The 27954-nt window shown below is 43.3% G+C and overlaps 1 protein-coding gene across 2 annotated transcripts in view; it reads left to right on the plus strand.

The window, feature by feature from the left end:
- FNDC3B (fibronectin type III domain containing 3B) overlaps positions 1 to 27954 on the plus strand; it is a 342975-nt gene that overhangs the window by 244637 nt on the left and 70384 nt on the right. For both annotated transcript variants that reach the window (XM_082688730.1, XM_082688731.1), the window contains exons 8-11: positions 6427 to 6578; positions 8776 to 8835; positions 17854 to 17992; positions 21050 to 21103. In XM_082688730.1, coding sequence (XP_082544856.1) covers positions 6427 to 6578; positions 8776 to 8835; positions 17854 to 17992; positions 21050 to 21103 — 405 coding nt within the window. The remainder of the gene's footprint in view (positions 1 to 6426; positions 6579 to 8775; positions 8836 to 17853; positions 17993 to 21049; positions 21104 to 27954) is intronic.

Raw genomic sequence — 27954 nt, forward strand, 5'->3', positions numbered from 1 at the left:
GAAACCATTGACAGAGGCACTGGACTGAGAAGAGATTGGACCCAGGAAGGCAAGCGTCAGGAATCCATTACTGTGGTGTCAGTAGAGGCTCTAGGAGGCAGAATTCAGGTGGTGGCCCCCAGCATGGCTAGGAGAGAATGGAGAGCCATGGAGAGACCTTAGTAAGGTGTTACAGCCTATTGGATACTTGGTGTCACAGACTGCTGAGCTCTCAGGCTTTGATGCCTCCCGTGAAGAGTGGCTTCCTCTCAGAGTCTCCCTGGATTCCTGTCCCTGCCCGTTAGTTGGGATTCTCCACACAGTATTTAGAACCACTGTTACTCCCCTAGCCTCTCTGTGCTCTGCCTGTATGTACATAATACATCGTACGCCATTTACTTGCTGCTGCGTCTTCCCTGGTCTTTTGTGAGTCCTCTAGAATGGGCTCCTGTCTGTGTCTTTTGTGTATCTTCGGTGCCACTTTTAGACGTGTGGAGTTTGTTTCACTAGCAAGACACCCTGGGAGGTGAAGCCGGCGGTCAGTCGTAGGTGCCTGGTGGGTCAGGGGAATGAGACCTCTGTGAGGACATCCCATTGCATGGAGTTAGGATTCAAGGAGAGCACTGGGTGACTGCTTGGGGGGATGGGGGTGGAGCATGGAAAGAGGTTGGAAAAGTCTGAGACAATCCTGGGGTGTCTGGCTGGGGCTGATGTAATAGCAAGGGTCCTTATAAGTGAATGGAGGAGGAAGGAAAATCAGAGAAGCAGGTAGGAGGATGGATGGGGCCACAAGCCGAGGAATCCAGGTGAACTCCAGAAGCAGCTGGAAAAGGTGAGGAAACAGACTCCCCCCAAAGCCTCCAGAAAAAAATGCAGGCCTGCCAACACCTTGACTTTAGCCAAATGAGACCCACTTTGGACTTTCTGGCCACTCAGAATCGTGGGAGAAGCTTATACTTGTGGTACAGCAGAATGAGGGAGGCAGGCATCAGAATCAGAGCACAAAGGCAGAGCCGCCGGTTAGTTGACCGATTCAGCACAGTCACAAAACTCCACAGTACTGCCTTGCTCACATGAGCACATACTGTGTCGGTCTTGAGTCACTCCTAGTTGTTTCCTGACTGCACAAGCAACAGAGTCTGTGTTTGTTCGGATCATGTGGCTTTGGCTAGATAAGAGCACTGTGGAAATGCTTTAGTCCTTCCCTTGATTCAGCATTCATTAAGCACTTACTCTTTATGGACCATCGAGCAGTTTTTAGGTAAAGGGATAGGGCACGAGCTGTAACATTGATAGGATTGTCATCTGAGTGGCCAGAAAGTCCAAAGTGGGTCTCATTTGGCTAAAGTCAAGGTGTTGGCAGGCCTGCATTTTTTTCTGGAGGCTCTGGGGGGAGTCTGTTTCCTCACCTTTTCCAGCTGCTTCTGGAGTTCACCTGGATTCCTCGGCTTGTGGCCCCATCCATCCTCCTACCTGCTTCTCTGATTTTCCTTCCTCCTCCATTCACTTATAAGGACCCTTGCTATTACATCAGCTCCAGCCAGACACCCCAGGATTGTCTCTGTCTCACATGGTTCTTCAGTTAATCACATCTGCAGGGCCCCTTTTACCTCACAGGGCAGTATATTCATAGGCTCCAGGGATTAGGATGTGGGTATACTTTGGGGGTCATTCTTTTTCCCCTGATCCCCACATAGACCTTGTCTGCTTGATGATTGCCCCCTCCTCCTTCCCAGCTCAGTTAGTTGTTTTACACATTTTTTTTCTCCCTCCCCTCCTCTCCCTCCTAGCCTCACCTCCCCTGTCCCTATCTGGAGTTCTTATTCAAGATTATGTCTCTTATTTATCTTTGTGCCTCTAATACCTAGCGCGGTCCTTGGCTCATTGTGAGCCCTTAACAAATATTTGCTGACTAAATGTGGGGCCGACTGCGGGGGCTGCCGCTAGCTTCCAGCCAGGGAGACAAATGCCTGAAGGCTGGCCGCCATCAGACAGGCTCAGCCAGCAGTGGTGGAATGTGGGACAGCTCAGTGCCAGAGCTCGAGGCAGCAGCATGGCGGGGGTGGGGGGGGGTGGTGTCTCTGCTTTGCAGTCTGGCACTCTGGGCCATGAACTGTCTCTGTGATCTTGGATAAGTGACATGAGCACCCCCCCCCCCTTTGAAAGCTAGGACAATAAATAGCACCGGGGCTATGAGAAGTAAATCATATATGGTGTGTACAGGACTTGGGATGGAACACCTCTGTGTCATGTAGAGCGTGTCATTATGTGAAAGTGAAATTCCCTGCTCCACTCTGAAATAGGAAAGGGGTGCCTGGCCGCTGCCCAGAGAAAGACCCAGAGCAGCAGCAGTTGGGCTCTTTTAAAATTTGTTTTTCAGCCATGTCCCGTAACACCTTCCACTAAGAGGCATATATTTTTCTTTGAGATTCTGTAAATGATTTGTTTTAGGTGTATTAACGGTATTTAGGATTTGTTGATTCCAGCCATCTTTCTGGAGCCTCGGGCCCCCCTTAATTAAATGAGTCATTGGCTCTCCAGAAACCTGGATACTATAGAGGTCCAAACAACTTAGCCATTGAGTGAAAACAGGGTACAGATTGACAAGGTATTTGTTCTGAGACTTGTAAGAATTCGGTGCCTTGGGATCTGCAAGGCATCTGTGGATCTCAGAAACAAGGTTGCTGTTATTCTAAGTGATTTAGGAAGAAACCCCGATCAGTACGTGTCACCTCCAAACCCAGCGTGGTTTAATCTGCTCTGATAACGGTGCTGGATGTTGCCCCCCACATACTGCTGGGCTGTTTATTTTCAGGGTGCAAATAAATGTAAGCTGCATTGTTCCCATCCACTCATGTTTAGCTTGTGGAAACAATTGATTTGTCGGTTTCAGAAGTGAGTAAACTGACCTAAGAGAAACAACTGTCCCTCCAAGAAGCCATTCCTCGAAAAAATAATCAGCAGTATATCTGAAAAGATTTGAGGTTCTTAGTACTTAAGGAATGATAGAAACAGATTGTGAAACCCTAGATTTGAGTATCTTTTTTTTTTGAGTAATGATCTCTGACCTTTGCCTTTTAAATTTTCCATTGTGTTATTATTTTTCATGATGATACTTTTGAAGTGAAGCCAATATTTCCATGGTAATATTTCCTTAACGTACTCCCTAATTGGATCTGCAGGCCTCCCACATAGTTAACTCCAAAGTCCTGACCAAATTTAGAAGCTACTGACTTACATAGAAATATTTTTTTAACATGGGATGAATAATTTAGTAACTTGATGAAAATAAATGGTATTTTTGATCCAAATAATGAGCATCATTTGCATATGATATAATTTAAGAATTAAGATAGTAAAATTTTACAGAAAAGTTTTAAAATACTGAATGAACAGGAGAGAAAGGGGGACAGGGAGAAGGAGAGTTAAAGACCATGTATCAAACACCTACCAGATCAGGCATCTTACTTCCAGGTGTGTATGCACATATATATGCTTTTACCTAGCAACTGCCTCGAGTTGGAGTCTACATTTAATTAACACACAGAGAACAATGATTTTTAATCATTATGTAATTATTTAGAAATAAATGATGGTTTTATGAATCCTTCTAGATCCTTCAAAGCAGTTTAATTCCTCAGCAGGCTTGCAGTGGTACCTCCACAACAGACCTGTTTACATCTCTCGTGCCAAAGCAAGTGTCAGCTTGGGTCTTGTCCACTGATCCTGTAACTAGAAATCACCACTTTTATCATCATCGTGAAGGAGATCGACTTCAGTTTGCAGTACAATAATTAAACATCAGGAAGTCAGTTTTATGGCTTCTACACTTCTTTTGTAGGATGTCAGCCATGACGATCCTTGTGATAGTCAGATTAGCTTTCGCCCTGAAGAAGGCCTGAGCCAACCAGAGTTCTTAGGGCCTGAATCTCTCGTTAGGGTCACCACCTCCCTGGACACCTGGAATAGGCATCTGGTGCAGAGGATTCCCCTTTATGCGACATTCTCTTGAAAGGCACTGTGTCGTCTCCTGGCATCCTCCTTGAAATGGAAGTGAGTTCCAAGTTGTGCCAGAGACAAAGCTCTCTTTCTGTCCAGATTCCAGCGCCTAAAGAAAGGAAGCCTGAGGCCCGGGAGTCTGCGAGAGGGAGGCAGCAGGAGCACAGGAGGGAATGTTCTTCTGCTTCTGCGACAGTGCTAGTCAGCTAGGTGGCAGGCCGCTTAGCTCTAGGAAAGAATTCCCAGAAGTCACAGTTGCTGTTCTTTGAAAATGCTGGACCGTTCTCAGCACTTCTGAAAGCCTGGCCCATCGGAGGAGCGCATGTGCATGGAGATCTGCGTTCAGAGGACCCTTTGCCTGCTTCAGTCTTGCTCAGGGAATCTGGAGAAAGGGGGAACCTTGTTTAGTCAATGCTTCAGGGGCTGTACGTCACTCTTCCATTAATAATTGAGCTAAGTACAAGTTCTTAATAGCTGATGGAAAAGAATTTAAAGGGTTGTGGGTTTATGGATACTTGTTCAGTATCTAATGCGCTAGCATCCGCCAACCTACTTTGAAACTTGATGTTACTTCACACCACCATTCATCGAATCGGTGTTACTCCACTTTGTTCTTGGAATTGTGCACAGCAGCGATTTTCAGTACATAATGAGCCTTCTTTTGTAATTGTAAACTAAACTCTTAATAGCAAAATATCTCCAAGTTAAAAATCAAATATAGTACCCAGTACCTCAAGATGACCCATTAATGATGTGTCCAAGAATTCAGCAGACACACTGGGGTGTGTGTATATTGTAGAAATACTGCCTTAAACTCTTATCTAGTCAGAACCAACACATGAGTGATCAATGAAGGGCGATGTGAGGAAATGACTGCTGGGCACAGGTACCAGCAAAACGTGGCCAGGGCACAGAGAAAACAGCGGTTGATCCTGAGCGGGGTTCCAGGCAGGGGTAGACAGAAACCTTTCCTGACTTGGTCTCAGGCTGCTGTGGGACTCTCTGTGCTGTGTGTCTGATGTGAGAACATTTCCCACACATCAGTCTTCACTTCACTCGGTTGGTACTTTTTGAGGCAGAGGTCCTAGGTTAGAAAGTAGGAAAATCAAAAGCCAAGTTATAGGGGGAGAGGGAATGGCATCCTTGAAGCGGTGGAATAGGGCAGGAGGGATAGATGGCCAGAGGAGACGCTTGTCTGGAGCCATAGCAACAAGGATGGAGTTTGATTCTTTAACAGTGTCTTTGGTTTTATAAAGAGGTGTATTATGCTGGTCTACCATCCACTGTGTCACCTGTATTAAAAAAGTCAGACTATCGTAGCTTCTTTGGTTTTTGTTTTTCAGTTAGCAAACATTTACTAAGCCGTGACTACTCACAGTTGACTAGGACTTGGGTCCTGCCCTTAGGGAGACCCACAGTCCAGCGGGAAAGGGAGACAAATGCCGTAAACGTGATTTATGATCATAAAAATCTTAACAAGTTGCTGTAGGACAGAGGGGTGGTGATAGCTGAACTACTTCAGGGAAGGTTACTTGGGAATAAGGAGGCTCGGCTGATGTCACAAATGATGCATAGGAGTTAGACTAAAGAATTGGTTACATAGATCATGAAGCTGTGTCTGTACAGAGCAGAAGCGGTACGGAGGGATCTCTGCGAGAAATGGAACGAACAGCAGACTCTAAAAAAAGATTGGGGTGCCCCAGGAAGCACTAGTTAGAGGGAGCACGTGGGATGGAAGGGCAGGAAGCCCACAACAGGGTCTGTCACTGAACAGCTTACAGCTCGGGGTGGCTGGAGCTCCATCCTGCTGAGAACGGCGGGCACGTGAGGTGGAACCTGCCTCAGTGGGGTCCTAAGTAAGGGAAGAAAGCTGGCATGTTTGAGGGTGCCAGAGTCCTCTGTTCAAATGAAGTCTTACACGGAAGCTGCACACACACACATACACACCACCACCACTAGCTGGGAGGAGGTGAACCACTACCGAGGCACCCATTTCAGCCCCGGGCTGGGTCCTACTCCTGCCATTGCTAAGTTCTCCTGGGAGCTGAGGCCTCCAAGGTGCCTGGTTTGAAGGTACTGGCTTTGGCAGCTGGGCGGCCTCCAGAAAGTACCTGTGGACAGGGCTCCTTCCAGGTAATGAGATATTCATCACGGAGATCATGAAAGTCTCACATTTAGCTTTTTACCGTTAAAATAAGTTCCCACACAGGACGGATGATTTTACTTTCCGGAGGATTAAATGGGAATTGCGTTAGAAGGAGAGATGTTCCAGGAGCTATTGTGGACATCAGGATCTAGACCATCCGTGTGATGGTTTTGGCCTTGTCATTAAAATTGTTTACCTTACGTTAACTCCCGAGCCTGTCTCAGGCCACTGCTCGTCATCACAAAAATGTTACTGCAAGATGTAGTGTCTGAATAATTTCCTCTGTGTTTGTTTTTCCTCAGGTTTCTAATATTCAGGCGAGAGCAGTTGTGCTGTCCTGGGCGCCCCCTGTTGGACTTTCATGTGGACCCCATAGTGGTCTTTCTTTCCCCTACAGCTATGAGGTCGCCTTATCCGACAAAGGACGGGACGGAAAGTACAAGATAATATACAGGTAGTCCATGTCTCCACATGTTTTCTGCACTGCTGAATGGTGAAATCGGAGTCATTAGGGAAAATCAGAAACAGGAAGAATTTAGAGGCTTTGCAAACTTTTCTTTAAATAGTTCATTTTAAGTGTTAGTGATAATTTTAATGGCAGGAGTTATTTTTGTCCAGAGTAACTGCCGATCAGAAATGAATTTTGTAGTTATTTGGTGTTGATGAGCTATTACTTGATGAGCTATTACTATAGCCTGTCAATATAGGACTAATGGAAAATTTCCATTATTGCCTATTAGGGTAAAAAGTGAGCATGACTTTGAATTTTTAAATACATATCAGTCATGCACTCTCTTGATTGATTACCTTTTTTTAGACCCAGGTGATTTTCTAGTCTGGTTTTTTGAAATTCTGTATTATGGTTTCCTTCCATTTCATTCTATTTCTTACCCTCCACAAGAGTTTTCTAGCCTGTAGTAAAGATTGCTTGAAAGCATTTCAGTCCAAGGCTTTCCTAAATAAGTGTAGCTCAGAATCATCCCACACCACAGAAACCAGGTCACACCAACTCACTCCCAGGTGAGGACACTGTGGTGATTCCCCATTGTACTTAGAATAAAATCCTAACTCCTTACTCCAGCTCATATCCATTTGGTTCTGTTTTGAGAAGTCGAAATTTGTAAAGAAATGCATAGAGCACCATTTTTCCCAGCTACTTCAAGAAACAGTGAGGTTCTGTCCAGGTAGGATGACCAAGGATGGCAGGAGCTAGCCTCCAGTGCCCAGAGGAACTTGGCCAATGACATAAGTGAGGAAGGTTGGGGGTGAGGTGTGCAAGAGCTCTCCTGCCTTCCTCTGAAAACACCAGCCGCCACTCACATCAGGTTGTTATCATAAGGGGATACAGCTCTAGAGTTGCCGATTTCTTTGGATTTTTTTTCCCTAAGAAATGCTGGAAATCTGAATTGTTACATAAGCTTTCCTAATGTCAAACTCATTCAGCAAACTCAAAAACACTAAGGATACAGTGCAAGTCAAACTTGAGAACTGTAGGCATGGTGTGGACATTGGCTTCCAGTTTGCAACTTTAAAAAAAGTCTTATTGTTTGAAATAACGTCCAACTTACAAAATGTTGCAGAAATAAAGAGACAAAGGAATTTACCCAGATTTCCCCTATTAGTATCTTTTTATTTTCTTTGGCTTACTTTTGGAGTTACTCTTTCTCTCCCATTTTTGCTGTCCTCCCAACCCGTATTTTTTCCATTAGTTGTCTATTACATGTCCTTTTACTGCTAAATACTTCGGTATGTTTCCCAGGAATAGGGTATTTTCTTACATAGCCACAATGCGATGACCAGTTTCATGAATGTACGTTGATAAAATGCTTCAGTCTAGTCCACTGTCCACATTCCAGGTTTATCTGTTTATTAAATACGATCCTATAGCGTTTTTCTTCCCCTGAAGTACAGAATCTGGTCCAGGGTCGGATATTCCGGTTCGTGGCCATATGTCTTTCACCTTTAACTTGGAACACTGGCGTAGGATTTGTCTTTTGTGACCTTGACCTTTTCTGAAGAATATAGTCAGGCCCCCACCCCTCACCTTTTAAAAACTTTTAATGGAACATTCCTTATTTTATATTGGCTGTTGCCTTGTGCTTAAGCTGCGTTGCATTTGCAACTTCTGATCATATAAGTGGTTTTGTTTTATGAAAGAAAGGATTGATTTGTATGTGTGTCAGAGAGCAATTAGTATTGGTTTGTGAGGGAAGCACATGGAGATTTCTTCAAGAGAGTTGAGAAGTTGAAGCATTTGGGGTTCCTGCCAAGGTCAGTCTGAGAGCTACCTTCAGTGGACAGCTGGTATAGTTATTTTATTTTACACTTTCATTATCATTTATCTCTCTATTTAATTTCCTTGCTTACTTGTTTTTATGTATTTACTTTGAAGTATTGATAAGACCTTTTGGAACTTCGTCAGTAAGTTAACCTTGTCATTTTCCCGGTCTAGGATGACATCATTAAAAGGAATCTAATATGCTAGTCCAGAAGGGTAATAATACCAGATAGGCAAGATTATTTCTGGTTTATGGTGCTATCAGACATGAGTTTTGGAACCATTGCTCTACATGACTGTGAGACCCAAATCTAAAACCTGTCTTAACTGTTGAAATGGGTATCATTGACTAATAGATGATTTTTCTTTGCAGTGGAGAAGAATTAGAATGTAACCTGAAAGATCTCAGACCAGCAACTGATTATCATGTGAGGTGAGTTAGGATATGAGACCTGACCTGTGTTGGAGAATTCAGATTGCTAAAATAGATCATGTGCTCCTTTCAGGAAGTTTTTGGGTAAGGGCACTTGCCTAACTGAAAGTTGTGCTACCTCAGCTCTTTGGCCATATGTTAGTGCTGTGCACTTGAGAGATGGTAACTGGGGAGTAAACAGAAGGCTTCTGATAATAGAGAACCAAAATGGAATTTTTAAAATTATTTTTAAAGTAACTTTTATAGAGTCTTCTAAGATCTACTGGATTGTATGGTTTCACTTACAGTATTTTCTTTCTGTAAAAGAAGTGAATATTTTGCCATTGGTGTTTCAGTTGTTTGTCAAGCCCCTTCACATATAAATATATATAAATACAAAATTCAGCACAAATGAGTAAGTCTTGCTTTGTTGCAAGAACACCTTTGGTCCTTAAGAGACAGTAGGTTTTGAAATGAGACAAGTAATGCAAATATCTAATAGGCATTAACCCAACTTGGCAGAACCATGAATCTATATAATCTGATACGTAGTCTGGTATCTCTACTCTGATTTTTCTGGAATCTCTGCTGGGACTACTATAATAGGCAGAGCTAACTAATCTTAGGAAGAAGGCCAGCCAACCATAGACTTATGAAGAGGAGAGTATTACATGAACTTTTACAGAGCTCACCTAATCTTTAAAGATACATTCACATACCCATTTGCAAACAGGTCACTGAAGGTGGTCCGTAACAGTTTTTAAATTTCAATTTTAACTTAAAATTTTATGTAATTTGTAAGCTGACCAGGAATTATAATTTTATCTAAAAGAACACATAACAGCAGGTTCTGTCTTCATTCTTCGTCTATGTTATGTGTGCACATCAAAGTATGTAATACAGTTGCAACACCAAGCACACAATGTTTATTATACTTCCCAAAGGTTCCTTCGTGATGGAGCGGAGGGAGTATCACCTAGTAGGGAGAACACATATTAGTTGCCAGGCGGCTTAAGTTCGAGTCTGTTTTTGCTGTGAATTGACTATTTTAATTGTGCTTAATCACACAGACTCGAGGCCACAATATTCTCTCTAACAAAGGTAGGGAAGTAACGATTATGTGCCTTACTATATTATATATGCCAGATTAAATGCCTTATTAGCCGTGTAAGTGTTTAAAACTAAGTTTAAAGCCATAATGAAAGAGCAAGGTGTTCTGTATTCCGTCTCAAGAGGCTTATCTGCCTGGTTGTTACATTGCTCAGAACTCTGTTGCAACGCTCTTTTCCTCTTTAAATCAAAACATTTGGATTTTGAATCAGTTAGCTTCAGCCCAAGCATTTTGAACTTTTCACAGTCCATACAAACAAAAAGATGGGTGTAATTTGTGAAGCCGAGATGATGATAGAAATACTTGATTCTTTCAAATGGTTGATTTAACAACGAACCGGAAAACCTGCCACCATGTAGGGAACCATGTAAATGTTCTGCATTGTTAACATATGATTCCTTTTCTCTCCCATCTTTTCACAGTGGATTGTTATTGCTTTATAAGGGTTTACTTTATTAATTTCCTGCTCATTCATGAGCTAACAATGTCTTTGTAAAGAAACTTGTAAGTTCTTGTAACTTTAAGTACCTTCAGGAGGCTGCCCTTGATTGGCCATTCTGTCTGTTGTTTCCCTTCATTTCTTTTTAACTCGTCTTACAAAGGGTAAATTCTGACAACATTGGCTCATTGGTTCTTTTTACTGCCATGTCTTATAAGCATCTTGAACTCCCGGGCAGATAAAAGGAATAATCAATGGACGCCCCAAGAGGAAGAAGAACATGGGGTAGTTACTCTCTGGAGGCTTTGGATCCAGACCTCTCCTGACATATCAGGGACCCCTGACTTTGCTTTACATCACACCTGTGCAACACCACACTGCAGCCTAAGACACCACTAGCTGTTACGTGGTATCTTTCTCTGCTTGCCAGGGAGGTAGAAAATTCTCCCTCTTTTTGGTTGTAATCGCTTTTAGTATTTAAAAAAATTCTCTCCTATTAAAAGTGTCTACAGTCCAGATTTTCCTTGTTCCCTGCCTGGTCCCCAGTTCCCTATAGATCATTCACACTCTCACCTTATACAGTTTTTCCTTTTTCAAGCTAGAGAAAAATAGAAATGTTCGCAACTCCTGCTTGGATATAGCTTCCTCTGCATGGAATTGCTTTGGTGAGGCAAGGTGACAGTAGGGCACAGAGCTTGGACTTCGGGGTTAATGGCTCCGGTCACTTAGGCAAGCCATTTAAACTTAAATGGCCTTGTTTTCTTATTTATAAAATGAGAATAAGATGCATACCAGCCTTGGAAAGATGGTGTGAGAACAAATGAAGTATATGTGCAAACTTGTTCTAAGCCTGTGAAGTGTCTAAATGTTTCTGTTTATTCTGTTTTGTTTTTCCAAGATGTTATGGTGTTTCCACAGTCTGACAGTAAAAAAGGCTGCATGACACAGGTTCATAGCCTGTGTATGGTTTGACCCTATCTCTTACTGTTTTATTGAGGTAAAGTTATGTCATACTTGTCACTGAAAAAAAAAGGGAGCAAAAATCCTTTTTATGATGTAGCTGAGTTAACATTCACAACGTCTTAGTTCCAGGAATATAAGCTTGCATGAAACAACAGTAGCCTCAAATATGATTTTAAATTTAACAGTCACCTCTAATGCCTCAAAAGACTGGGTGGAAATAATTTTCTCTCTAAATTTCCATAATAGAAGCTGCAGAAGAATTCCATTACCGTAGGACTATGAAAGAAGCAATTATGTTCATTGCCATTTTTATGTATTTGTGTGTTACCAATTTAGAAAGTGTCACCTGGTTCAAGTCTGTAGAGCCAATGATAGAAACGACAAGAGAGTTCTTTCAGCAGTTCAAGGAGGCCGCCGCCTCCTTCCAATTCTTAATGCTGCAGGTTTCGATGAAGGCCTGCGGAAGTCTCCACACGTCACTCTTCAGTAGAGTGAACAGTTTCTTTCTCATGTCATGTACTAAAGTCCTGTCCTGGGCATCTGTTCTTACATTTCTTGTTGCCTTTCATTTTTGCCACTGATTCCATTCCCTTCATTCAGATCATTCCATATCTTCATTCAGTGCTTTTTGCCATTTTCAACTCTTTTCTCCCTCCTGCTAGTGAGTATTGCTTGAGTTGGTTCACCCATCAGATACCCAAACCTTTCTTTAGTAACAGCCTCTGAGTATCATGGATGCTGTTGTTGGCTGTCTGGTGCTTAGCTAGCCTCAGTTCCTGGGCAAGACGGCTCGTGATGTCTTCCTGTCAGCCCGCTGGGATTGGGAATCCTCAGGACAGTGCTACAGATCATGCATCTGTGGCTGTTTAGACTGGCACTTGACATGCCATTTATGCCGAATTCCATGTGGAAAATTGCATATTGAGATATGTTAGTTTTTTTGTTTGTTTGGGTTTTTTTTAAGATCTTTTAAATTTATTTGACAGAGATCACAAGTAGACAGAGAGGCAGGCAGAGAGAGAGAGACGAGGAAGCAGGCTCCCTGCCAAGCAGAGAGCCTGATTTGGGGCTTGATCCTAGGACCCTAGGATCATGACCTGAGCCGAAGGCAGAGGCTTTAACCCACTGAGCCACCCAAGCGCCCCAGGACATGTTAGGTTTTAAAGACTTTTTTTTTCTTTTTTTTTGCTGTGAGTTTTTGTGTTCATTTCTGCACATCTAACTATTGAACTTTTTTTTTTTTCCTCCCCTGGTGATTGAGGAAAGCAATACTCCTATTGATTTGAAAATTTAGATCTTGGATCTTGGCATAGATTCTTACTAAAGCCATCACTTTTTATTTGTTACCAAGTTCTAACACAAATTGCTTTTTGCATTTTAATGTTGGTTGAATGTTTAAAAGGAATCAGTTTATAATTACCAAAGGGTATTTATTCAGTGCTTCCACATAGGGCATTGTATTATTTCTTGTAGAAAGCCACTAGTACAGAATCTTGTATATGTGTTGTGTGAGAGAGAGAAAGACAGAGACAGAAAGGTTGTGTGTGTGTGTGATTATATATTGAGGGAGAAATGAGAAAAATCCAGTACATACATACATACACACATCCTACATGAATAACTATATTTTATAATACATACATATAAGTGTATGAGTTTAAACACATAAACATCTATATTCACTCATTTATAGGAATATTTATACATACACAAAATACCATACGCCTGTTCTAGTTGGTAATTTTAGAATTAATACTGCCATTGAACTAACCATTTTATCATGGGAGTCAGGAACGATGATGGGGTAATCAGGAATGTGAGTGATGGAATGGATAGCAATTCCATGACAAACTTTGAAGCAGCTTCCCAGTCATTGGCATTAACAATTTGGCAAAGAAGTTGTCCAGAAATGATACCACATAATAACATTTCTCAGAAAAATTAAATGATGAACCAAAAATATGGTTGACCATCTCAGTACAGAATTATGAAATAGGTGTTACTGACTAGAAACCGTGGTTCCTACCATGTCACAGATGGGCTGGAGGAAGTTGGAGGCAAATTTCTGAAATTTTTGGAGCACCTGTTTCATAAGGGTTTAGTCTGTATTTAAACTGAAACAAATGTGAAAACCCAACACAAGATTAGTCATATCATTAGGAAAGTGTATTCTTCTTGGCTGGGATAAATATAAAAAGAACTGAACTGTTTGTTGACTTATTTAACCCAAGAAACTGATCCTCATCCACTGATCCTTCTTTCACATGAGAAACACATCACTATCCTATGAAAAACATTATTACAACATTCTTGAGACTAAAGCATCATTTCCAGAGACTTTTCTGTAAAAGTTACTGCGCAAAACGGAGCGATTAGTTGCTGTCTACTTACTGAATGACTTTAACTGAAGGATATAATCATGGGATACTTAGATGTTGTGTCAGCTTTTAGATAACTGTACGCAGCATGTTTACATTGCATAGAAAATGGATTTCCTTTGTGGACAGACTTTTATGAATGCAAAACACTGACTCCCAATTTAAACTATAACGTTCTTTGAGTTGAAAGGCAAGAAAAATAACTTCTTGTGGCCCGTACAACTGCCCATCTTCAACAGCCTCAAATTTTTAGTCTGTCTCCAGGATCTTCTGTTTCTCCTGTCAGTAGTCGTCCTGCCAACCTGGCTGTCAGGCGCCTTCATCACTCCTGTTTCTCTAGCCTAATAAATGTACATTTTGTGACTCCCAGAATCTCATTAAAGAGTAAGAGTGCACTTGACTGAGTCCAGATCTCCGCAGATAACTCACTGCCATCAGCCAGCCCCCTGTGGGCCCTTGTCCCTGCTTCCTTTCCTCCACTCTATGCACCATGTAGATTTTGGGGGCCGACTCTGTCAACATTTAGGACCCAGTTGACCTGAGTATAGTCTGAATTCGTAAACACATACCCAGCGACTATGAAGTGAGACTTCTAGGAATCCAGGTGGGTCAAGAGCTGGGTACAGGGCAGCTGAGACACCGTGTGTGCTGACAAGACAGCAGGAAGTGGTGAGGACTCTGAGCTGGACTATACCCACCCCACCAAGAGGGGAATCGCTCTCCTCTTTATCTGGTTACTACCATGCAAGTATGCCGCTGCATTGCTAGAACTTCTGAGTGGGTTTTTTTTTTTTTTTTCAGTGTTCCAAGATTCATTGTTTATGTACTACACCCAGTGCTCCATGCAATATGTGCCCTCCACAATACCCACCACCAGGCTCACCAGGCTCACCCAACCCCCCACTCCCCTCCCCTCTAAAACCCTGTTTGTTTCTCAGAGTCCACAGTCTCTCATGGGTTGTCTCCCCTTCTGATTTCCCCCAACTCACTTCTTTCCATCTCCCAATGTCTTCCATGTTATTCCTTATGCTCCACAAGTTAAGTGAAACCATTTGATAATTGACTCTCTCTGCTTGACTTATTTCACTCAGCATAATCTCCTCCAGTCCTGTCCATGTTGATACAAAAGTTGGATATTCATCCTTTCTGATGGAGGCATAATAGTCCATTGAATATATGGACCTTATCTTCTTTATCCATTCGTCTGTCAAAGGGCATCTTGGTTCTTTCCACAGCTTGGCGACTGTGGCCATTGCTGCTATGAACACTGGGTTACAGATGGCCCTAGAACTTCTAAGTTTTATGAGAAACCAGAGGTTTGTTTTTCTTTTTTTCCTTTTTTTTTTTTTTAAAGATTTTATTTATTTATTTGGCAGAGAGAGATCACAAGTAGGCAGAGAGGAAGGCAGAGAGAGAGGAGGAAGCAGGCTCCCTGCTGAGCAGAGAGCCCGATGCAGGGCTCGATCCCAGGACCCTGAGATCATGACCTGAGCTGAAGGCAGCGGCTTAACCCACTGAGCCACCCAGGCGCCCTAGAGGTTTGTTTTTCTTAATGAGAGATCTCTAGAACTTTAAGTGGTGGCTTGATCTTTAACTTTTGATTTCATAAAATTTGAGATACAGTCAGAAGTAGATAGTAACTGATGGAATCTCTTAGACCCATCACCCAGCTTCTCATTGCCTTGCTACCCACACCTCCTCCTCCTGCCCTCACAGGCGAAGTCTGGATGTCCTCATATTTCATCTGCGTATCACGTGACCGTCATCACGTGCCCATCCAAAAAGCAAAAAGGATAATTCCTTCGTGTCTTTAAAGGGACACAACTGTTTCCCTTCAGGGACTGTTTCCATTTCCTCAACTGTCCTAAAAATGGAGGTTTTGTTTCTTCACTCTGTTGTCATTGAAATTCAGACATGGTCTGACTATTCCATTGGGCTAGTATCTCCTAAGTTTCTTTTCATCTGTAGGTTCCCCCTCCCTTTCTTTTTTGTCCCTTTGCAGTTTTATTTGTTGGAATAATTTTTTTTTTGATCCTGTAGAATTTTTGACAGTATGAAGTAGGCTGATTGCATCCCTGTAGTTTTGCTTAATATATTCTCTTGTGTTTCCTTCATAGTGGCAATGAGGCTTAATCTGATACAGGTTTGGTTTTTCAGCAGAGGTTTTCTAGATAGTGGTATTTGTCTTTCATTAGGAGTACATAATGTCTGCTTATCTCTTTCTGTACTGACCATTGCCTATGTCTTTCCATTCATGCAGAGGTGGCTGTGATATTTTAAAACACTATTTCTTCCCTCTCCACACATATCTTGGGCCAGCTGTAACCCATGAGCCACCAGCTACAGAATCCAGTCAATCTATTAAAGTTTAGGCAGGAACCCTGCCCATGTCTGGAATGTTCTGTGATTCATTTTCCAAGTGAGCTCCTAGTACAGGGAAATGATCTTGCCAGATCTACCATTCACTTTTCTATTACCATGTTCCTACTTAGAGTGAATGCAGAAAGGTACATTTCTTTTCACTGGGTTGGGTGAAGAGCATCTTAGTAAGTATCCTTTGTTTGGATCAGATGTCATGGTGTCCTCCCATAAGGCACATAAGTCAAATATCCAGAAAATATGCATCTTACCTTGTAAAATAGAAATAGGCATTAGTACTTTTAACATGCATGACCTCTATAACTTCTTTGTGATTGACCTTGAGGAGAAAGGACCTTGCAAATCACATACCTAACTAGACCCTGTTTCCATAATGTTATCTGTAGCCATTGTTTATGTTCTTTGCATAGAGTGAGGAAAGATGAATTGTGGGTGTTCAGAGAAGCATTAATTGCGGGATGAATATGGACAGTAGGCGATAGAGTGTAGCAATTAGATTTCCACAACTGTGTTCAGTTGAGGCAACTTTCTAGCTGTGTAGCTTGGGGAAATTTACTTTCCCTCTGGATTCTGAATTTTCTTTCATCTTTAATGGGACCTCAAGAATTAAGGGCTTGAGACATTTACTGACTCTGATTAGCTTAATCCTTGCATCTCTATTAGGCAACAGTTTCTTTGTTGTCTTTTTATAAGAGTAGATTTTTAATGCTCAATATTAAGAAAAAATGAAAAAACCGAAAGGAAGGTGATAAAAAATCAACATAACCCTACTTTATGCTATTTGAAAGAAGTATAGTTTTATAACAATACGTTGCATGCTTTTTGTTCGTAGCTGGTCTGGAGAAATCGGGCCCATATGTTCAGCACTGAACCTGGCATTTTAATGCGTGGAGTACACAGCTTTAATCTCGGTGCCAGGTGCAAAAGTAAAATGTTCACTTGGATAAACTGTACCTGAACATTGTTTTTCTTGAGTCAGAGATGCACTTGGCAGTAGCAGGCATGTTTCTGTGTGTGAAATGTCCATACTTCCACCCAAGTCTTGGTGTTCGAAACAGTTTAAAGATGTTCTGTTTCTAAGAAAATAGAATAAAGATGTTCTGTTTCTGAGAAAGATCTGTTCTACCCCATTGTTTATACTTCTCGCTCCAGTCGGTAGACTCTGAGCACCGCGTCTCGTCTCTTTTCGGCCAGTCCCTTCCTCTCCTTTCAGCCTCCTTCCGCACCAAGTCAGCTGGAGAGTGGCCTGATGGTTTAGAATGTATATTTGAAGACCGATTGGAGGATAAGGATATTTCCTTCCTTCCTTCTTTCCTTTTTTAAGATTTCTGCATTTCAGAGAGAGGGGGGTGGGGGAGGGGCTGGAGGAGAGGGAGAGAGAAACTGAAGCAGACTGTGCACTTCCATCTCACAACCCATGAGATTGCGACCTGAGCCGAAACCAAGAGCCAGGAGTCAGGCACTTCACTGTCTGTGCCACCGAGGCAGCCCAAGGATATTTTCGTATTCAGCATATTCTTTTCCAGTCAGTAGACCCTGCCCTTCCTAATGCGTTCTGACAACTAGTGGAAGGAAAGAATGAGTTGAGGCACATTCCCTGCTGGGGTCATTATCTCCTGAGGATGCTGGCGGTAGTTAAGTCAGGACAAGACCAGTAGATAAGAGAAGGAGTCATGGTGTGTACTACGTAAATTCTGTTCTTCTTTGGAAAGCCCTGATCTTCTGGGCTGGGCTACTGCCACTGACCATCTTTGTCTCTTTGCTTTCAGGGTGTATGCCATGTACAATTCAGTAAAGGGATCCTGCTCCGAACCCGTTAGCTTCACCACCCACAGCTGCGCACCCGAGTGTCCCTTCCCGCCTAAGCTGGCACACAGGAGCAAAAGTTCGCTAACCTTGCAGTGGAAGGTGGGTAGTGTGTCAGGTACAGTCTGACATCTAGCCATTTGAAGCATCCCTGTTTAGCACTATAGTCTGATGATTGTATTTGATTTTCTACATAGTAACTATGTGAAACAATTGATTATGATACTGAAAGTCAGTCTGTCTGTAAAAACTGGGCAAAGAGGTAGGAGGTAGAAGTGCAAAAAATAGTTGTAGCTCTCTCTGCAGGGGTAAATCTTTAAGGTTCACGAGCAATACGTTATACATGGTATGAATTCTTAAGATACTTGGCTTTCATCACTTTCTAATGGTTTCGTTCATTTCAACAGACGTTTGAACTGAAGACTCTAGTAGAAAGTTTTCATGAAGATTTAGAGATAAGTTGGTTTTGGCTCCATGGGCTTGTTTCAGTGGCAACTCTAAAATGTTTAATATTTAAAACAGCCTAGAATGTTAAGTGTTCTAACTATATTAAAACTTAACTAACTTTTACTGATGAGGCCTTAGATCAGCTGGGGCTACTCATTATTTTTTAAAGTCTGAATTGTATAGTCATTTTCATAAAATGCAATTTCCTGGCTACAAATAACTCTTGCCAAAGAGAGGTCTTTATGGCGTATCCTTAGCTTCTTACCCGCACTTGTGTGTTCCCAAGAAAGTAGCGGGTTCTCTATAATACCAGTCTCTATGGTAATTATTTCTCTATGTTTCTATTTAAATGCAACTTAAGATACGAAATTTTTAGAGGGAGAGCTAAAGAGTTGTGGTGTTTGGGGAATATACTCACGTGTGAAAGAAGTAAGGGGACTAGAAAGATCTTGTATTGGTGAAGACCTACTTTGTTCCCAATGTAGGAGGTTGAATTTGTGCAGGGCATCCATTCAGGCCTTTGAGAGCAGTGGTTAGCAGTAAAGCCCAGGCTTCTGGAGACCCCTCTTGTGTGGGCAGCTGCATTCTTATAGCCACTGGCCAACATGGAGTGTGTTGCTTGGCAAAGGCAAAGTTTAGACTGGCTTAGAATCTGAACTATTTTATTTTCCTTCCTGGCTTCCAGGGATAATCCAGGTCAGTGATTCCCTACCTTTTCAGAGTTGTAACACCCAACTGGTCATCATTGTTGAAGTCTTTGGAGATAACACATCCATTTTAAAACATGGTCTCTACTTGCACATGTACATACATGAACATATCTTTTTTAAAGGAAAGAATTAAAATTCATTTTGTTTGGAAAATAGAAGAAATCTTAAGATTACCAGAGGGACCCCGGGGTCTTATAAACCTAAAGTTGGGAATCACTGATAACATACTCAGCTTAAAACCTGGATGAAATTCAGGTCTTAGAGCAGCACCTTCAAGAAAAAGATTACTTATTTGGAGGGAAACATTTCACGTTGTCTTTCTCCCTTTATTTAACTGTGAATCAAAAACATAGTCTTTCTTGTTCCATGAAGTCAAGTACAAACTTGAAAGTTCTGGATTCAGTTCACTTTTCATTTAAATGTCCTTAAAACAGATTTCCTGATCATAGTGCACCAGCTGGGGGCCCGAGGACAGGGGACAGGGCTTGACTCCCCACCTGTCCTTGAATCCTCAAACACACGGACAGTCAAGATCTTCTCACTTCTTGTTAGTTAGCAGTAAGAGACAGGGCAATACAAAAACCAAAGTCACTGCTCCCACCTTCAAGGTATGAAGAACCCAATGGTGGGGCAGGATATCATAGAAGAAACGACTGAAGCAGTAGGTTCTCTAGAGAAATTTCTAAACATCATGAATAGAGTTCTTATCTTAGAAATGGGTTCTCCTCTAAAATTTTGATTTTGTCCATTATTTAGAACTTGAGATGTATCCCTGTCTCCCAAAACGAGCCACAAAAGCCTGAGATCACAGTTCCGTAGAACCTAGAGCACTCCCCTGAAATCTGGGTTTGAGACCAGATATGACCCAGAAGGCAAAAGCAGGAGAGAAGGGTTTCTTCATAAATTTAGCTAATACTTGCTGAGCCCTTGATGATGATTTATTATTCACAAAAACAAAACAACAGCTCTTGTTCCTGCCTAGTAGTTGAGTAGGTGACTTATATATAGTCTCCCAGTAACCTACCACATCATTTATTCTCGGAACACAAAATTAAACGGGATAGCAAGTGGATAACAAAAGACCACACTTGACAAACAGCTGATCTGGGCTTTAGATGCAGTTGTGGTGGCCCCGCTGCCTTTAGCTAGGGGCCAGACAGTGTAGTTGTGAACCTCTTGCTTTTTCCTGGGGGAAGGCCAGGCATGGACACGTTGGTGCAGTGGGGAGCCCTGGTCTCCTCCTCCTTCTAGCTGCCTTCTCCTCCCTCCGTCGTAACTACCATCATGCAGTAAGGGACCCCATGGCAGCACCCCCTCTAGCAGGGCTAACCCCACAAAACACTCTTCTTGAAAGTTTTCCACTCCCCTTCCCGTGGTTCAATGCCCGTTTTCTCAGTGAAATAGACCTCCACATGCTTTTAAGAGGAAAGCAAACGCTGATACTTCTTTTCGCTAACATGTGAAGAGCTAATTGCTCCTCGTAACCTCCCAAGAGATCTCATTTTTTTTTTTAAGGGAAATCTCAGTGGCACAGAAGGCTTTCTAATCTTAAGCACTTAAAAAAAAAAATGCTGTGTGGAGGAAGTTACAAAAAAATATATACTCTTAACCCTGAACCTGGCTGGGTCAGGTTTACCCATCAGACTCCAGGCAGCATCTCCATTTCCCAGCTGCCTTTTTTCTCCCCCTCTTCCCGAAGTGCCTCTTGAAAGTCTTATCCCCAGAGGAAGTAGGGCACAGTGTGGGTATAAAGGTAGAGGCGGAGGGGAAAGCAGCTTTGGCTCTTTGTGGGGCTCTCTCTGCAGTTGAATTTTATGAAAATTCATTTGTGATAATGTTTCCCAAGGTATCGCGGGAGCCACCAGGGGTATCCACCCAAAGGGAGAGCACAGGGCTAGCATAGATGATAGTGTACTTGAACTAAGCCAAGAGCTTGGAAGTTTTGTCTGCAAACTGCTTTCTCTAATCTCATTGTACTGTTTTCCTTTTTTTTTTTTTTTAGGCACCAATTGATAATGGTTCAAAAATCACCAACTACCTTTTAGAATGGGATGAGGTAAGCATATTTTCATATCCATCCATCTGAAACACCATTTCAAAAATAAAATTGCTGAACAAATACCATTTTATTCTTTTTTAAGATGTGCTAAACACAGGGGGTAAAAAGAACGTAAGTAGCGAGAAATTTAAACCTATAGTATTGACTGTGGAAAAGGAAGGTGGACGAAAGCAGTGTAATGAATTGTATTAAATTGCATTAAATGTATTTACTAGGCTTATTTGCAAGAAATGCTGCAGAAAGAAAAGACAGGGTCTTACCTCTCGTTGGAATCCCTGGTGCCTAGCCAGCCATCAATTCCTATTAAGAATCAACTGCTTTATTACCTTGACCGCTCAGGGCCATTCTGCATAGATGGTTTTGATAAGGTAAACCACAGTGTGACTTGGGAAGCATAATTCGTTTCTTCTTTTTGAAGCCATGGATGTACTTTGGTGTTGCACTGTTGGGCGTTCTCGGTGGGAGAGTTGGAGCCATGCCTGGAGGTCTCACTCTCCCAGAGGCAAGTGTGATCACCCTGCGAGCTAGACTGTCCTGTAACAGGCGCCCCGCACCCCCTGTGCTGTCTCTGTCACCAGAAGCCCTATAACGGTATCCATGGTGAAGTTTCCTTACTCCCGAGCCCACTCTGGGCTGAATGGTGACCCTGTGCATTTCTGGCCGTGCTAACACTACCCACAGAATCTCACACAGGAAATAACTGGATGCAGAAAGAAGTCTTTCGTTTCTAAAAAGGAACTGTACTTTTTGTTCCGTAGATTTTAATTCTATTCACTCATTTACCCTCGCTCTATTCTGTCTTGCTGTGAGTGAGCAAATAGACGAAGGGTTTCGAGAATAGGAAATGTAGACGTTGGGAGAAATGCAAGTTAACTAGTCTTTGGGACTTAAATTTAGGGAGATTTTAAAAGATTCAGAATTCAGGCTTGGGCAAAAAGTGACTTATTGAGTGTGGAAAAAAATACTTTCACCAAATGTAAAATGAAATTGATCAAAACTCTCATAATGGAATTTTGATGTGAGAAAGGGGGCCTTCCATCACTTTGGGCATTAGTGTGTTTTCCCATCTGGGTTGCATATGAAAGCTGGAGTCCAAGTTACCAAAGAAACGATCTATTGTTCGGAGATCCTTGTGAATAGTTCCTGCGTACAGATGGGTGAAATCCCAGACTTACTTGACCAGGATATTTTACAGATTAGGTGGATTTCATTTTAAGGTGGTTGGATTGGAAAGTGAAACCACCCTGACGGCCCTTGAGGAAAGAGACTTCTTATAGGCAGTCCCGAAAGCTGGAAAGGAAGCTGACTGACCTGCAGGCACATGGCGACATCTTGCCATCTCCTCTGCGTCCAAAAGGACAAGTGAGAGTTCGACAGAAAATGTTAAATGTGTGTTGGTGTGTTGCACTGGCCTGATGTTTTTTCTCATATCTTGAGATTTTATATCAGTATAGAATTTACCACTAAAGAGGAGGCACTCTTCATTTCAGATCTTCCCCGAGCTCTGTGTACAGTATGTGTGTATATGTGTGTGTGCGTGTCTCCCATGGGGTGTTTTTTTTTTGTTGTTTTGGTTTTTTGGTGGTTGTTTTTTTTTTTTTTTTTAATTTTTGCTCCTTTGGACCGTGGCCTCATAAGTTAAGTAAGGTCAGAGACGTTGAGTGTTTGAATGGGAAACCTCCAAGGAAAACCCAGGTGCTACAGGAAATGGTGATGGTGACTCAGTTGTTGGCCACTTTCCCTTTGAATTTGGAATGGAAGTGTCCTGGCAGGGTGAGTAGCGGAAATAAGCTACAGCTGCAGATGAAATGGAGAAGCTTTGTCTGATGACCGTGTATAATCAATAGCACCCACTACAGACTAGTGGCCACACAATGTTAAACTGTTTATTTTTGGCCTTCTCCTGTCTTTTCCCTGTTTGCTGTCTTTCCACTCTTTCCTTGCTCCCATCTTAATTCTTCAGCCTTCCCTTTCCTCTTCATTTTCTCTCCACCTTCTCATTCCTGCTGGTGTTTGCCCTGTTGAGCTTTATGGAAGACTCCAGGTTAGTGGACTCTGACCTAATATATAGGCCTTTTGCCAGTAGGAATCCTTTTGTATTCTGTCGCTTAATATTCACCTTGTAGAAAAACTTCTGGACCCCAGACTCTGTGAAGCGCTTCCTGGCCTTTTAAGTAGTATGAGCTCCCTGGAAGGAGAGTATGATCGAAGGAACACCAAGATTGGAGGTGCGGATTCTGTTCCAGGCTTTACATGCTCAGCTTGACCCTTCCCATCCTCAGTTTACCCATTAGCGTGTGTATATTTACATCACTGAGGCTCTCTCCAGACTCCTTATTTAGGATTGTCCCTTGTGATAAGAGTATGTTTTAGGGCCCTTTGCCTGTTCATTTTTTTAATATTTCAACATTTGTGGAGCAAACCCTCAATGCCTCAACACTATATAGTGTCCTCGGAGGGATCTGTGATGGGAAGGTAGTCCCATTAGCTGAAAAAAGCTAATGGAATGCTGTCCTCTAAAACTTAAAAACAGATGTAAATAAAACAGACTAGACACATGCTTCTCAAACTTATTTCCATCCAGTAGCTCCTTTGCTTGATACTGTGTCTCTCCTTTTCAGTCCCTCTAAAGAAAGGCTGCAAAATGATATCGTTGGGTTTCCTGGCAGAGAATAGGAGCAGTAGTGACCAATCCATTTCTGTCACATCATCAGTAAGACTCCTAACAGGACTATCTAACAGTTGGTGTTTCTAAATTGGGGGCCAGGTTAGGGATCAGTAGTCCTGAGGCCGTTCACGTGTGTTGGTTTGTGCATCCCACGTTCCCATGCTGCTCAAGCCGTGACTTCCTGAAGGGAGAAGATCAAAGGCTCAGAGAACAGCATCCGCCCTCCAAGAAGGTTGAGGGCGTGAGGCTCTGGCTATCCCTTTGGAACCTTCTCCTGGAAGTCTCTGGAGTCAGGTACACCTGGTAACAGGGACTCTTTCCAGAATGTGCCCTAGTGGAGCATGGTGGGGCAGCAGAATGAGAGTGGGTGTTTGCTAGAGTTATTCCCCTCACCACCCCAAAGCTCCTCCAGAGCCCAAGCCCTCTTCTCCCAGGTCATCTGTCCAGACCAGCCATATACCCATAAGCCTCTCTGTTGTACAGGTGGCTGGAAGGACAGAAGAATGGTAGGTTGCAATAGGAGCAGATCCCTACCTGAGAAGAAGAAAGGTGTTACTCCGAGTCTTGAAGAAGGTTGTGCTCAGGATTAGCACTCCACCCTGTTTCTGATCTGACAGCTGGTCTGAGAGATGGCCCCATCCATCTGGGTGTCCCCATATTTTTTTTAATGTACTACAGCACTGTTTAGAATACTTGGGATACTTTGTTGTTGTGCAGTTTTTTAATCACCATTCCAATAAAAACTATGGGTGGGAAATTTTGAAAGAGCAGCAAGTCCTACTGTCAAGTTTCTTAGAGAAAGACCTTCACTAATGGAAGAGCCGCGGCAGAGAGATCAGTGAGTACCAGGCCTGTTTCTGCTGGGACCTGGAATGGTGTCTGGAGTTGACTATGGGAAAAGCTAATAGTTAATCAATAGCTAACTGCTGCTCTTCTCTAAGGGCAGGTGTGGCCCTGATGGGAAAGAGAAATCACAAACCGATTACCGATTGCTGCTCAGAGGGAAGCTGATTCTCTCTCTTCTGAATTTGTTGTCATCCCTGTTGCCTTGTTGTTCCACAGAATTCGCTTGGAAATTACTAGTATTTCTGCAAGAGGGTTAGCTATCTAATTTTCTCTGTTGATAATTGTAACTAGACAGTCCCTTAAGTTTTAAGACTGTGGGAATGACTCTGACGGGGAGATAGTAATGCACCAGTAAAAATGGAGCACACAGGTGTCACTAGCTTTTCAGCTGTGGCCATCAGTGAAACAGGTCAGTTCTCATAATGTGGAACGGTGTGCACGTGGCTGGTCATGTCCCCCTGTTGTGGTAACTGAGGTGATTGGTGGCATTCTCAGTCATGGGGCTTGAGAGAGTTGACCTTGCTTTTTTGTGGGCCTTCAGCCACTGTGTTCGCCTCCAGAAGCTTCCCATCAGAAAGGCAGAAGGCCGTTTTCAAGGTAGTTTTCTGTTGGGCCACTTGATGAGACTTCGTTGTGTTTCTACACCTTTATGATCACAGTGTGTTCGCTACCCCCACATTTACCCCCATGTTTACAAGTCACAGTCATTCTGAAGGCTGGCAGAAAGCAGGCCTAGAGTCTCCTGAGGGTTTCTTTCTTAGGCTAAATTAGGGTATTATACCCAGCGCTGACTTTAAAGGGACCACGACAGACTTAGTCTTTTATGAATTTTAAATTTTCATTTAATCCAGAATTAAACTGTTAACTTTTTAACAGCAAAATAAGGCTTAGATGCTAGGTTTCTCAAGGTGGATGTTCTTTCCCACAAAGGAGAGACTTGGGATAGGAGTTCAGGAAGGAGGAGGCAGTGCTTAAAGCTCATGAACCCATTCAGGGGCCACCCCTGAGCTAATACTTTTGACCTGCCCATACCCCTTTCTTGGGCATGAACCTGAGGTAAATTGGCTGACCTCCTGTTGCTTCATCTGCTTGATGATGCTCACTGAGTTACCTAGTAGAGTGGGAGCTTTTTTCTAGAAGCAGCTAAGAGGGATGGATTGAGGACACTGATATCTCTAGGGTAGGGAGGGCTCTTCCTGAAAAGAATTAGGAACCTTGCATTGACTGGTGCTTCCAGGCCTGCCCAGTCTGTTTTAAGGGATGGTGATCTGGCCTTTTTTGGGGGGGGAAACGTGAGTAAAAGGAGCAAACTTCACAGTCAAGTAGGAACTTTCTATTTCCATTTTAGAAAACTTAAATTCTGTGAAGGCAGTATTTATGGAAACCCGTTAAGAGTTTTACTCTTAGATAAGGTTTTCATTTGTGCCACACTGAAGTCTGACTGGCGCTAACGCAGTGGGTGCTTCAGAGCAAATGCATGTCTCCCACAGCCTTGATGGGATTGTGTGACGTGGATTCATACTGATGACAGTGTAGGTCACATGGTGTTCACCTCAGGAGACCTGGATTAATAGTCTCTGCTTTGTAACTAGTCAAGCAAGTAACCTTGCCCCAGGGCCTCTGCTTCTCCACTTGGAATCCGTGTTAGTCACCGCCCCCAGGTGGATTAGGATTCCGTGGGTGAGCCTGGGGACTGGCAGATGCAGTGTCCTCTGAGTATTTCATATCACCTAAGCACGTATCAGGGTCTAGGGTCGGGAAAGTCAGCCAGCAGAAGGATTGGATGACAGTCTTCTGAGGAACTTCGACAGAGGAGCTCTAAGGCCAGCGCCTCCGTATTGAACTAAACAAACACAATGTCTGTGCTATATATAGATGTTAATTTGCCATTAGCTTGGCTTCCGGGCATGACATATAGGAAGCATACGAAAGAACCAGAAAAATAGCTTTGTGGGAATGTGACTAGTACAGTTCCCAAGAATCTTTCTCACTTGTGACTCAGCTAGCCCAAATAGGAATTTCACATCTGTCTGTGCCGGTAACTAATGAGCCAACACAGCTGTAAAACACAGGCGACTGAGAACGAAATAAATGGCACAGAAGTCAAGGGAAGTATCATTGGAAGTAGAAAGAGCAGAAAAGGCCAGTCGCAGGTAGAGCCCCTCCAGCCCCGGGGGCCCCATGAACCAGCCAGAGTGCACCAGTGGTCCTGTTGCCGAAACCTCGTGGAGCTGACAGCAGGCCGGGGATTGTCGCTTCTTCGACTCCTAGTTTAGGAGGAGCCAGCTTATCTCATTTAGGGAGCGAGCTGGCCCCTGATGCTTGGTAACCAGTTTATGGAACAGATTACTTTTTAGCTTGGGTGTTGCGTGGTTAGTACTGATAATCTTGCGGGACACTTCTTGGCACAAGGGGGTTTGCCCATGGCTTCTCTCATGGGACGTCAGAGGTTCAGGGAAGGGACTGGTGCTTCAGCAAGCAGAGTGACTTGCTGGGTCCCCCGCTGTGCGGGAGGAGAGCTCCCTGAGGATGCAGCCGCCCTCAAGGTGCCACACGGCCTCACGTTGCGGGGCATTGGTCTAGCGAGAAAACCGGGTTTGCATCCCGCAAGCCATCTCCAAGGCCTGGAGCAAGTGGAGGTGCCATTTGCCGGGCCCATGTGCCCTTTCAGTCATTCTCAGGGTGCACCCTCACGGAGGTGGAAGTGTGGGGTGTCCAGGTCGCTTGGCACACTGTCCATCACAAGCCATCTTCCACATGAGTGTCATAAACCGAATTGGGGACCTGACAGTGTAGTGATGTATTGCCACACCACAGACCTTCACTGCCACGTGCAGGGGTGGTGGCAGAGAGCCAGGGGACCAGCTTCCTCCACTCCAGCTTCTGTTGGGAGGGAAGTAGGCCAGGAGGGATGTAAGAACTTAGAGGTTCAGGTACCAAGGCAGAGAGCTAAGTTCCTCTCTTGTAGGAACCTCAGCCCCAGACACCTGAACCCTGGAAGCAGGGTCATTTGTCACATGTATACAGGCTGGGTTAGTGTGTGTTTGGGCCGTAGGCTTTGTGAGCAGCTTCTGGTTGCTCCAGAATTACAGATACCTGTCTTGGACCATGGCATCTGATTTACCAACTCGTGTTTTTCGTGCTTATTGGATGCCAGCTGCACCAAAAGGCCCCTTTGGCTTTGACTAGGTAGACGGGCTGAATATTCCATGCCTTGGCTGACACATAAATACTCAGGCAGCCTGTTCTATAGTTGCTCCCTTGCCTCTGTCCTTTCCCTGCGCTGGGCCAGTCTCCACATTCTGGACTGGACAGCAGATGACCCTCCATATTT

The sequence above is a fragment of the Mustela nivalis genome (assembly GCF_964662115.1).
Source record: "Mustela nivalis genome assembly, chromosome: 1".
Classification (NCBI taxonomy): domain Eukaryota; kingdom Metazoa; phylum Chordata; class Mammalia; order Carnivora; family Mustelidae; genus Mustela; species Mustela nivalis.